This window comes from Tachysurus fulvidraco, chromosome 9 (genome assembly GCF_022655615.1).
Source record: "Tachysurus fulvidraco isolate hzauxx_2018 chromosome 9, HZAU_PFXX_2.0, whole genome shotgun sequence".
In the NCBI taxonomy this organism is placed as follows: domain Eukaryota; kingdom Metazoa; phylum Chordata; class Actinopteri; order Siluriformes; family Bagridae; genus Tachysurus; species Tachysurus fulvidraco.
This window is the reverse complement of record NC_062526.1, coordinates 20,362,405-20,375,733: the sequence shown is the minus strand read 5'-3', so window position 1 is coordinate 20,375,733 and position 13,329 is coordinate 20,362,405. Positions and strand designations below refer to the sequence as shown.

Below are 13,329 nucleotides of genomic sequence, written 5' to 3'. Positions count from 1 at the left end.
TTTCGGGTCTTCTTCACTCATTTCCTATCACTTGCCTATTATATAAACACATGAAACCTCACAGTTGGTGAAGCCTTATGTTCAATCTTGTTTTAGTCTGGATGTTAAAGCTGATTGCTTTTAATGGTGTCATAGGTTTTACTTCAGGACTTTCATGCAATTGGGAAAAGGAATCAGCTTTTGTAGCACCTATATCCCCAAAGAGCAAGATGAAAATTGGATCTCTCTGAATGTCCACTTACAAACAGCTACATACCCCAAAACATGGGAGATATTGTCCTCCAAAAGATAACTGTGAGCTCAGGACACTAAGGCATGGCGTTTAAATAGAGAAACCTAGCTTCAGTAAAGAAGTGTAAAAGTGTTGTCAAGTGCTTCCTGAGCCCTGACCACTTTGGTCACATATAGCTCTTGATTTCATCACCAACTTCCTACCATCACTAGACAACACCAACAACCTTATGATTGTAGATTGATTATCTAAAGCCTGAAAACATTTTTCATTTTTAATTTCCTTATTTGTATTCGACATGTCATGTGTTCATTTATTAAAACAGTTCACACAAAGCCACAACAATCAGCTTTCTTGTAATATAATGACTTTTCTCTATTACTTAGGCAAGAAGAAACAATCTGGTTGTCCTGATGGTGGCACTGTAGGACAGCACAGCACAGCACTGTATGTTTTAGCCCATAACTTGAGAACTCTGAGGCATACAGACAACACTGTAGTGAACTTGTAGGATTTTTTTTTTGGTCCTGTTTCAAAAAAAGTGGTGTAAAATGGCTCATACACAAATTTCATTGCTTATGCCACAATAATGTACCTTTTAGAGCATTCAGGCCAGCCTAATTTTGCAGAGGTAGGGCTGATGGTAGAGGATAGATTCAGCTATCTTCCCAGCAGATTCCACTTTACTCTGATTCTTTCAGTCATATCAATTGTACATATTTGTACATAATTGTACATATTTGTGAATGTTTGTTTTTGGAGCATGTCAGGTAACCCAGAGTCTGTTTTAACAGTCGATGTAAAAAGTGAGTGTGACTGGGATCAGGTGTGCACTATAACATTGAAGGTGAGGTTTGTTGCTATTGTGAAGTGCCATTTCTGGCTAATACCAGCACTGACATGAGAAAAAGAAGTAAAAAAAAAAATTAAACAAGGCCAAAATCTACTACGCCATGTTGTCAATTTCTGCCATAGTAGATTTTGGCCATGTTTAACACGTGTCACACTCACTTTTTACATCGACTGTTAAAACAGACTCTGGGTTACTTGACATGCTCCAAAAACAAATGCCCAACATATTCTCCATAAACAGAAGAGTCTCTGGCTCATGACAAATTGGAATGGTGACACCAGTTATGATGGAGAAGATGAATGAAGGTGGCCTCGAGCCATGAGGCTCTCGGGGCAGATCTTTACATAACAATGGATGGGTCTTGACCTATATCAGATCATCAACTTGAAAACTCTTTTTATCTGCTGTTGTAATAGTGAGCTTCTTTGTGCTATGAATATAGCTATAATTTCTGGTATGTTGTTTATCCTAAAATGAGCTTAAAGTGTAGACAGTATAAGTTTAATAATAGTTTATTAAAGTGTATTTAGTTAATGTAGTCTCTTCTACTGGACAGTAAAAAATAGAAACAGACCATGACATGAAGTAAAAAAACATTAATGGCCCCCCATCTCCAAATTATACACTGTCTTAAGATGTCGCCCTGAAATGGTGGGTATGACTGTAACACGTCTGACCTTGATAGCTTCAGCATATCAAAGTCTAAGTAAAAGTTGTGTACAAGTGGACTAAAATGAAATAGAATTTGACTGTAGTCAATTAAGAATGTAAGACAGATTCTCCAACCTCTCTGAAAGGACTCTCTGAAAGTCATTCAGTTACATATTGGTAAAGAGTATTGTTTTTCCTGCTTAATACACAACACTGTTAATACAGTAACAGCCTTCCTTTTGCCTCACATGTAGGCAGAGCACAGTGACCTCAACCTTATTATTATAAAATAATAATATGAATTACAGAACATTTTATCATCTTTTACTAGTGTGTTTTAATATAAGGGTGCTATACAAGAGAACCCTAGAATTAGACATAAAGAAAATTAAATTAAACAGGAAGCAGTTATAGTCTCCAAAATATAAGTAACATTACTGTATGTAAAGAATTGTATCGAGTTAATAGATCTAAATAACATAATAGATATTAATGGATTTATAGCAGTAGCATCAAGTACACACAAAGTTTTCACAGTTGCATTTATTTGAAAACACGATCCAGAAGTTTTTTATTATTATTATTATTATTTTTGTATTGTCATTTAATGTCAAAATTGTGTATGATAATGTATTTTCACCGACATCACAAACTTACCCATTTATGTATACCATGTATTTCTTTCTCTTTCATTACAATGATTTATGCTTTTGATACCTTGGGTTTTTAACATATTAATACACTTAACAGTGAATACCAGGTACTATTGACAAAAATGTCCAAGGAGTAAATAACATGAATCAAATACACACAGTACAAATTACAGGATTTACACATGGGAGTGCTCTGGCTCCATGCTCCAGTTAAATTGTGTAATCAGAGACTGTCTTAAATCTGCCTGAATCCCAGTTCCAAAATTGATATAGCATGAGTATCAGATATAGCATTATAGCACAAGATTATCTTTCTGAAAGTTTTAAGAAATATAAAGTGCATTTTGAGGGTTATTATTGGAGTTTACCAACTTATAACGATATATATATATATATATATATATATATATATATATATATATATATATATATATATATATATATATATATTAATTAAAAAAAAAAAGAAAAGAAAAGTGTGGACTGATGGCATGGCCCGTAATGAACTCCTTCGACGTATGTATGACCATGAGTATACAGGATTATGGGCATTCAATATATACATCTGTTGGAATGTTTCCCATACTAATCAATAAAACAAATACTCCAAGCGACATGATTAACATTTCACAACCATTTCAGAATGTTTTCAAAGGAAGTGAACAATTCGACAAGCTGATTCACTTAATGCTCGACAGTTCTACATAAAAGAGCAGCAATATCACAACTAGTGTGTAGCCTAATAAGCTGACAGGAAAAGGGCAGTCAGAACTTAAAGCTACCAACCACCAAACCGTGTTATGTAAAAGAAATTTTATATATATATTTATATATATATATATATATATATATATATATATATATATATATATATATATAGTCTGTATGTATGTGTGTGTGTGTGTCATAGAGAAAACCACTAAAACAAGTTTGGCTTGAAGTATATGAATATTTCTAATAGAAAGCCATTACAGTATACATATTTTGTTCTTAATATGCAATAGTAAAATCCATGCTTTACTTAGCAAAGGCATCCACAACATTAAGAAATTTTTTTTTTTTTTTTTTTTTTTTTTTTTTTTTAAAATTTATGAAACAAGATACAATAAATATTATTATAGAATTGATGCTGTACACAAAAGCCAGTTCATTTCACTCAATATAAAAATATGTTTTAGTGCAACCGTACATATATTGATACTTCACATCATTTAGACTCCGGTGTCCAAAAAAGACAGCAACCTGCATTTAATACAAAGCTGATGCACAAAGGTTGATATATTTACATGTCTTCGTGTTTTATATGCTTATAAGAATATAAGCATAAATGAAAAAAAGGCACACAGATCTGTACATTTTAGAGTACCAGACAGAGTTCATAAGCAATTTTGGTCAGGCTCATATACAGGTATAAGTTAACATATAGGTTATTCTCTGACATTTTTAAATAAGAAAGTAACCATAGTTAAAACGGCAAACCAGGTTATAAAAGGCATGCTACACTGTACATGTACACTCTAATATTTGAGTGTGACTGTGTATGTGTAAACATACAGCTTGAGTGTAATAATGTAATGTCCTCTATTTTTGACGTTATTCAGCTGTTGTCAGTTGTTTGTTGTGCTGGATGGATTCTTACTTTGGCCCTGTTGGCCAGTTGACCTCTCTGTAGCCCCTGTAATGTAGAGAGGATGACAGCCTCCTCCGGGAGCTTTTGATGTGGCAGACATACTAGTTTCTGTGGTGGAGTGCCTAGACTCTTGCTGGACATTAGGAGAATGAGACAATGTGTGCTGTTGGATCTGCTGGATGGAACCAGCCACCTTTCCCGACGGTTCCTCTGAAGCAATGCACAAAGAAGCAATGGCCTTAGTGCATGTCATGATGCCTTCTTCTTGCTTGCTCTCTTTGTTGCTCAGGCCTTTACCATCATCTCTGGATCTCTGAGAAGAAGGTGAGGGGGCTGAACTTACTGTTTTTGGGGACTGTGCCATGTCTTGTGGTTGAGCTGTATCCTCTGCACTTTGGGTGTTGTTAGACTCACAACCATCTGAGAAGTGGAAAGATGCATCGCTGGACTCCTCCGATGTATTTGTCTTAAGAGGAAGGCGAGCTGGGTGTGCCAGGCCTGGCACTATTTGGATTCCACCAATTGGAATCATAGGAAATAATGTACGAACTTGTTGTTGGGAGTGGAGGGGAAGATGGCTAAAAAGACCTTGGTGTGTAGCAGGAGCTTCAGTGCGCTGTTTATCTCCTTGGGGATAGCAACTCTTCCTCTGATTCTACAAAGATATTAGGCAGGTGATTAGCTTACAGCAATATGCTATGATATTTTTGTTGAAATAAGTCATCTCTTTATCGATTTTGGAGACCAGTGGTTTAATTAGAGTGTAACTATGGCATTCAGATGTACAACATATACAGTATACAGATCTACATGTTTATCACAATCACAAGAAGTGGAGCTTTGATAAGACATAAAATAACCCACAGAAATGAACAACATGCAACAAAAGTACTAGGCACTTACGATATTCATTTCTGAGTGGCTCCTGCTCTTTTGAGACATCTCTCTATGGGGATGCTGGTTGAGTGTCCAAGGTCCACTATGAGGGTGAGGTGCCCTTCTTGGAGACAGTGGTCTGAGTATGCCCTTGTAGCGGCCTCTGGGAGACAGCTCACGTCTGCAAGAGAGATCTCTTGCGGATGACACTGGACACCCTGCATGGGAGCTAGGTGAAAGGAGGCCTCTGGGGGACATGTCTCTCCTTGGTGACAGATCCTTTCTATATATATCTCTCCTGGGGGACAGAGGTCTAAGGGGGGATGCCTCTCTTCTCGGTGACAAACGACCCCGTGGGGAGAGGTCTCGTTTTGGAGACAAGTACCTACAACTGGGTGAGGGATCTCGAAGAGGTGAGGAGTCACAGCTAGGTGAGGACAGACGAGAAGGGGAGAGTTCAAAAGAAGATGAGCTATGTTCTGGAGACAAGCCAGGGTCTTCATCCATGGAGCTAGGCATCTCCAATCTGTTTTTAGGGTCTTCACCCAAAGCTCCTTGCAGCAATTTCTGGTATTCTGCCATTTGGCTCTCTCGAGCCTTCTCACCAGGTCCCATGAGTTGAGTGATTTGAATAGTGGGCAAACTGGTATAATATCCAAACATTGGCTGCTTGGGGGCTGAGCCTAATGGATCAGGGCCAGTGTCATGGGAGGCAGCAACTGCAGTGACAGAATGTGGGGAGATGACATAGGGATGTGGGCTTGTGCTTCGAGACGGTGTCTTTGGTGTTGAATCACCATCATAATCATCATCATCCTCTTCATCCTCATCCACCTCGTCACCATCTTCCTCAGCCCCGTCTGAATCATCGGCATCTGAAAATTGGTGCTCTGCCATGATTTCTAACATGCCAATCTTTCCAGTATCTCTTTGGATCTCCTCAGCAGTATCTGAAGAAGGGAAAAAAAGACTTAACTGTGCACTAAAGTGTTCATTTGACTATTTCTGAAGAATCTTGCCAATATTTAACTCGCTAACTATTGGCATTTATCAGAATAAAGACTCATGCATACCGACTCCCTCCACGTCATCTATACATGTCACCGACACCCCAAGCTCCAAGCATTTCTTCATGTGGGCTTTAGACTTCATATGTTTTGTAAGGTTTCCTAAAGGCATTTAAAAGAATTTTAAAGACTTGGTAAGTATTTGGCTGGCCTTTCAGTATATCAACAGTACCAACATTTTCTAGGCTTTTCCTATGGCACAAACAAATAGCTGCAATCCTGCAGCTATTAATCACTTTTTTCAAACAATATATCTGAAAAACAACAAGGAGTTCACAACACACAGAGAAGGAAACCTACCTTTTGTTTTAAAAGCAAAGTTGCAGAACTTGCAGACATATGGCCTAACGTCAGTGTGCGTGCGAATGTGTTTCTTCAGCATGCTTGGCTTTTTACAGCGGATACCACACTCTTCACAGATGTATTTCCCCCGACCTCGACCCCGCACGTAAACATAATCCTCATTGGATTTGTATCTGAATTTAACACAAGTTTACATATTTATATATTGTTTTGGACGCGGATGTATGAATTATATAATGCGGTTAAATATGAACATGGACAATGATGACACAAATCTGAACATACCCTCCTTCAAAGATTTTAATGCGCGTGGGTTCGGCCTGCTTTGATGAAGCCTCCTTCTCTCCATGGTCCTCTTTCACTCTGTCCCTTGAGATCACCCCTTTAATTTTCTTTCCCATCTTGCCGATATCCAGCTTCATGAGCTCTGGCTTCACCTATATATGTGAACCAAAAAAAAATCATTACACGAAGATGTTTAATTTCTAAACATAAAGTGATTATATAAGTAATAAGAACTACAAATCTTTTATCTCTATACTTAAATATTTGGAGTCATGATTTCATTGATATTTAATTTGTTGTTTTGACTCGTATTTGATACCAAGATTCTTGAATTCCTTACCTGCTCAAACTTCTGCTTCCACAACAGGGATGAGACAAGTTTTCCAGTCCCAGGCTGACACATAGCAGCCATTGTATAAGTTTCTGTGTTCCTCCTCTGTTTAGAGCAGAGTAATGCCAGGGTTGCCTTGGTGCTGAGGCTGAGTGGGTTTGGGTTATAGGAGCTGACGCACCAAGAGCCATAAACAGAGGTTAAGGGAGTTGTCTGAGCATAGTTTGGCTTGGTGTAATTTAGGTAGCACCAGCTAACACTTGCTGTTGTACGTAGACTAGGAAACTGAAAGAACTGATCAACATCTGCTAAGTCGGTGAGCAGGAGAGTGCTGCCACATACTGCACCACTCTGGCTGGCAGCAAGTTGCACCAGCATGTTTACCGGGATCTTGGTTTGCTTCAATTCATCCTGAGTGTCACTTGAAGAGATCATTGATTCAGGGTCTGAGGTGGCCTCTGGATTAGGTTTGTCTACATCAAGCTCCTCTGGGGACTCTGCTCTCTTAGCAGTGTTCATCACAATTTGTAAAGGAGGAGTAAAGCTTTCCTTGGGTGGCACATCAGATGCAGAGGAGAATATAGATGATGGGTAATTAGCTGGGGGGGATGAGGACATCCTCTCCGAATCATCTCCTAAGTCATCTCTCTTTAAAACGTCAAGCTGTGGCGATCTATCACCGTCATTTGGTGCCCTTGAATTACTTAGCTCAACTGCACTTAGCTCTTTCACTATTTGACCGTACATCTTTTCCTCCTTAATGCGTTTCTGTTGCTTGGTTCCAATAAAAAGTTCAAGACTACTGGCTGGCGACAGCATTCTCTTACTCCCTCCAATACTAGAGGAGGCATCCGTAGTTGAAATAGTTCCTGATGTCAAGGACAGTGGTATGCCAGTGTTCAGTTGTCCGGGTAATGGTTCAGGAGCTTTCCAAAGTGGATACTGCTGAGAGCCTTCGGGATGACCTAATATTTTGGATAAACTGAACCCAATTGGGTGTTTTGAAGATATGCCTGTAAGTGAACTAGTAGATGTATTGTCTGAGCCTATTCTGAATGAAGTAGTACTCTGAGCATGAGTAGAAAGGAGTTGTGAAACACTTGTGTACATAACACTACCGTATGATGGCACATTTGTTTGAATTCGAACAGGGACTAGCATTCCAGGAAGTGATGACTGTGGACCTACAGTTTGAGTAAAGCCTGGCTGAACTTGCTGAAAGAAAACTGAGCTTGAAGTGGGCATTTTTGATGAATTACCAATAGTTTGTGGAGACGTTCTTGAGACATATGGATAAGTCTGACATGCCCCATCAGTATTTGATTCATTATGCATCTGTATTTGATGAAGAGGCTGGTGGGATTTCTGTAAATTAGATTGTGGGTTTGGTGGTCGGATATGTATTTTCTGCAGCTGATGAATGCCCTGGTGCTGCCTGGGTCGTGTTGGGTCGGTATACCAGACCACTGTCTGAAAAAATGGTGATGATATGCTACTTGGATGTGAGGAGTATTGCATTACATCCTGGCTCATGTGCTCATGTACCGAAGCCTCGCTGTCGGTTGACAGTTGGCCTGGCAAGCGTGGTGACTTTTGCAGGTCATCTGATTGGCTGTCTTCGCTGATGCTCTGCTGTAGCAAGTGATATGATCCTCTTTTTTGCCTTGCTAGATCACTTCCAGTGACATGGTGGGGTGAAGCTGATAGGGATGAAGACCCTTGCCATGAAGAAGGTAAAGCATGGGTATCAGAAAGCTCTTGCTTAATGTTTAACTCAGAACATTGCTCTTGAGGAACAACTTCAGGATAGACACTCAGAGATGCCTGTCTAACCAGATAACCCCGTCTACGTTCCTTCATAGATGATGCACTGGCATATAACTCCCCTTGTCTTGAATTGCTTGACAGACTTCCATAATCAAATGATTTGCTACGAATTTCTGGCACCTCAGTAGGTAAACCACTCGGTGACTGTTCTGACGAGGAGCGACGCATCTCCTTCTGATGGCCTGGTATTGACAGAGAATGACCACTCCCTGGTACAGTTAAAAATTCTGATTGTTTGCTGAAATCATCTTGCTTTGTTGGTGACACTGACTTCATGCTTTCCTCTCTATCAAATGACATTGAGAAGCTTGAGGACAGGTTGCTCTCTTGACTTGGGCTCCTTGACAGACTAGTACAGGTAGACTCGAAGCTCGACTCCCCAGATGAGTGCTCTATGTCTGCAAGACGAAGACGTTTTTTCTTTGGGGGCAATTTTTCTGCTGGGAGTTGGGACAATGTTTCACTCCTCTGTGGCCACTGGAATTCCTCCACATGCTTCTCTGGTTCTTTAGTTGGCACCTCTGGTTCTTTTTCTGGTTTATCTGGTTCTTCAGTGACTCTAATTTCGGGAACCTGAATGTTGGGTTGCCGTACGAGTTTGTGGGGCATATGATATTGCTGACTAGGTGAAACAGATGCTAATTCGTTGTCAGTTTGCTGATGCTCCATGCTCTCGGCCCTCAGAATAGCGTCGGGGCTCTGCACGTCATCAATGTTCTCAGGGTCAGACTGCTCGGAGAGTTGGCCGAAGGGCTTTTCTGGCTGATAAGATTGATGTTCAATTGACTCAGTCTTTTCAAATGAATTTGGCCTGCTAAGCAAGTTAGTATGTTGAATAACAGATATGACATTGACGGCAGCCTTTCGGTCTGTATCCTGCACAAGAACAATGTCTTCTGGACACATACCACTGACCTTATCAAAACTTTCCGATGAGCTGTAACCACTATACATAGATCCTCTACCTGTGTGGGCAGCTACAGAAGTTTCCTGACCTCCTTGTTTTAGATCATAGTCCCCAGATGATTCAAAAGAGACATTTTTCATGTCATCATACTGTCCAGGGCAATCCTCCTCATCACCGACACTCTTTTCTTTACGGCGTTTTCTCGTGGTCATCTCTGACACGCCAACCATTCTGCGCATGTCGGGACAAGCAAGTTCTGATCCTGAGCCTTTAAACTCAGACATCATCTGTTCCCTGTCCCCCATCTTTATTGTTGAGAATTGACCTCCCACCTTGCCATAGTTGTCAGATTCCCCTTGCTCAAAAGCACCCTGTCTCCTGAGCCTCCTCAGACTAGCTGCCCCTGGATAAAACACCTCATCTGGTGACATCATTTCATCAAAGGATTGACTGACTCTCAGAGCTGATGGAACATTGAGATTGGTAGGGGATGGTGTTGGCATTGAGTTACTTCTTAAAAGTGGGCCTGTATCAGAAGGAGCTTCTAGAAGATAGCCTCGAGGGTATTGCTTTGGCTCACCTACTGCAACCATTTGTGATTCAGGAAAGGTTTCCCTGAAAAATACACAATCCTCTGATATCTTTCCCATGTCCATTTCTATCATTGCAGATTTGTTTTGAGGGTCAGGACTAGCACTAGCAGCCATCCCAATTGTAACTGAATGTCGAGATCTGGAGATGGGTCTGTAATACCAAGATCTTCCAAACATAATCTCTTCATATGTCTTTGCATTGGTGTTAGGTGGACTAATCTGCTGTTCGGCACTCTCCGAACGAGAGAAATAGCCAGAATCTGTGCTTCCTTTACTGTGTGGACTCAATAGATTCAGAGACTGCTCTGAGTCCTGACCTTTTTTATCTGTGAGTCTTAAAGCAAGTCTCTGTTTGACAGTATGTGATTCGTCTCCCTGGACCAGACCTCGCATATTGGATCCCCTAATTTCTGTGAATGGGGTACACTCTATGGTTGTTGATGTTAGCCCCTGTTTAGGAACAATTAAAATAGGCACTTTCATAGATGTCATAGCCATCTCTTCTGCTGAGTCTGCATATGCTGGCTCACCTCCTTTATCTAAAGTGCTTTTGTCAGAGTCAAATGATATCTGTGGTATGGAGCTACTTTTTTCTGGGTATGTGGCCCCTTCTGCATTTTCTTCATCAGTGTCAGTACTTTGATCGGCGTCAGACTGTACCTCGGTTTCGCCAACTGAAGATGCTTGATCAATATCTGTGCGAGTGGCCAGCTCAGAGAAGGGAACTAGTCCGGCCTTAATAGCATGTGCATGAGACTTTCTATGCTTATATAAATTGCTCTTGGTTTTGAATGAAAAGCCACAGGGTTCACATGGATAGGGTCGTTCCCCTGTGTGTGATCGTATGTGTTTTTTGAGCACACTTGGCTTAGCACATGCCCTTCCACAGTACTGGCAAATGTACTTGCCTGGCTTCTTGGGTTTCTGTTCCTTCTTATGTCCTTCCTCTTTTTGCTCAGAGCCTGATTGTGAATACTGGCAAAAAGCGCTAGGTAAACTTGGTGACTTCTGACGGGGGAAAGCTCCATGAGACCGTGAGTGCACAGAAAACATATCGTCTTGTGGCAGAGACTGCAGTTTGCCTGGAAAAGGCCAAGCATGGGGCTCCAAACCAGGTTGTGACTTTGTACCGCTGAGGAAAGGCTTCTGCATGGGCTGGTGTGGGTATGAATGTTGTAGCTGATAGGAATAAGACCTGGGAAAGAACTGGCTTTCTGCAGACGACTGAGACTCTGCACTTAAGAGCAACTTTCCAGAAGCTGCAATAACCGTCCCACTGATACCACTTTGCAAGCTTTCTGCATACCTGCTTTCTTTTGTACCAGCACAGGGCTCAGAGACCCACTTTCTTTGTAAAGAGTTTTTCTCACGTGGTTCCTTGCTGCATTTTTGTCCAGCAGCTGATCCATGTGGCTCCATTATTCGGTATTTCCGTTGAGATTCTCAAGGTACAGTTTATTAAACCGCATTCAAATATATTATCATGCCAGGTGATTACTAACAATGACACGTAAACAAAAGGTCCTCCATTTCCATTTTCTGAAATGATCCAGAATTTTAAAAATGCCCTTTTTTTTTTCTAACCAGCAGCCGAAACTCTTTCCATCAATTATTCCTTTGGCATTTTAATATTCATTAAATATTTTCGTTCCATCCACGATGTCCACTTTGACTTCTGTTGTCTTCAAGTCTTTCTTAGATAATCTACAAAGGATAAAAAGAAAAAAGAAAAATTAAACTTGGTAAACACAAACAATATGTTGAATGTTGTTTAGTTCAGTGAATATACTAAATGTAAGAGCTGTAAGAGCTTGTTATCCTAACCAGCATGTTAAATCTTTTCAATGAAAAGACACACAGAAGCTGCCACCCTTTCTCGAACATAACCAACCATGCCCACTTATTTTCTAAAAAGACACAAATGTCTAAAAATAGGCGATGGAACACAAGTGACGTTAATGTCAGATGTGTGTGGGTGTCTAAAGGCAGAACTATGAGGATGCAATGTTCTCTTCATTTCTCTGCCGTTTTTCTTCTGCTTAGTGGTGAATCAAGTCAAGACTTAAATGTGAAAGCTGGAAGATCTTAGGAAAGTAAATGTTTCTGAGTTACACGACTATAAAGTCTACAGTTACAGAAGTCGACGAACATTCAACAGTCGGTGTTCGCGCTAGCGTAATGTAAAATGTTTTGATGAACTTTTTTTTTTCTCTTCTCAGGGCTGCATGTGAAACAGTGAGGAAACTATGTGAGACCGATTTCTGGGGGCTGGTGTGAGCACTAAAAATAGCACACCAGAAAAGCCAGTGGTTTTTATAGTACCTGAAACTTTAACTTATTGTTTGTTTTGTTTTCAGTTTCTTCCATCCCTGACACAGGAAAATATGTGCTCACAGACCAAGAATCATGAGTTTAAACCCACATGCAGTAGTGGCTCAGGGGTTTCTGGTTTGGGTTTTGGTCTGTAGCTGTTTTGTGTAGCCTTGTTTTAGCAGCATACCGTTTTTTTGAATGAGAAATAAAAGAAAGACGTGCATGTAGAAGTTAAAATGTTGCACATAAATGGACTAATTAATCACCATCATTTAAAACTCTAATATATTCATTCATTCATCTCTTTATGCCATGGAAGATCTGGAGAATGCTGCAGAAATGTACTTGGACGGGTCACAAGGCCAGTGTAGGACAGCACACACACTTACACACACACTTACACACACACTTACACACACACACACACACACACACACACACACACACACACACACACACACACACACACACACACACACACACACACACACACTACTAGAGGTGTAACCTGTCTGTAGCTTAACAAATCCACTACATGCATGTTTTTGGCCAGTGGGAGGAAACTGGAGAACTTAGAGGACACCTACGCAAAGTGAGACAGTAACACAAACTCAGGATCAAACCCAGGACACAGGAGCCGTGAGGCAGCAACGCAACCCAGATCCAAATATATCTCCTACATAATATCCTCTCAGGTATCATTTCTTATGCTCTTTTTTTTCCCACACAGTATAAGATCTCTGCTGCTTTTCTTCAGTTTACATCAGGCTAAAGGACGGCGATTACACAAAAGCAACACAGAGCTACT

General features: G+C 40.5%; 1 protein-coding gene across 5 annotated transcripts in view; it reads right to left on the bottom strand.

Annotated features, from left to right (window-relative positions):
* Positions 1–2,264: 2,264 nt before the first annotated feature.
* hivep2a (HIVEP zinc finger 2a) overlaps positions 2,265–13,329 on the bottom strand; it is a 61,488-nt gene continuing 50,423 nt past the window's right edge. For all 5 annotated transcript variants that reach the window (XM_047819025.1, XM_047819029.1, XM_047819026.1 and 2 more), the window contains 6 exons: positions 6,891–11,912; positions 6,551–6,702; positions 6,263–6,438; positions 5,969–6,064; positions 4,923–5,845; positions 2,265–4,674 (listed from right to left, as the gene is read on the bottom strand). In XM_047819025.1, the coding sequence (XP_047674981.1) occupies positions 3,997–4,674; positions 4,923–5,845; positions 5,969–6,064; positions 6,263–6,438; positions 6,551–6,702; positions 6,891–11,627 (6,762 nt within the window). In that variant the 5' untranslated portion in view covers positions 11,628–11,912 and the 3' untranslated portion in view covers positions 2,265–3,996. The remainder of the gene's footprint in view (positions 4,675–4,922; positions 5,846–5,968; positions 6,065–6,262; positions 6,439–6,550; positions 6,703–6,890; positions 11,913–13,329) is intronic.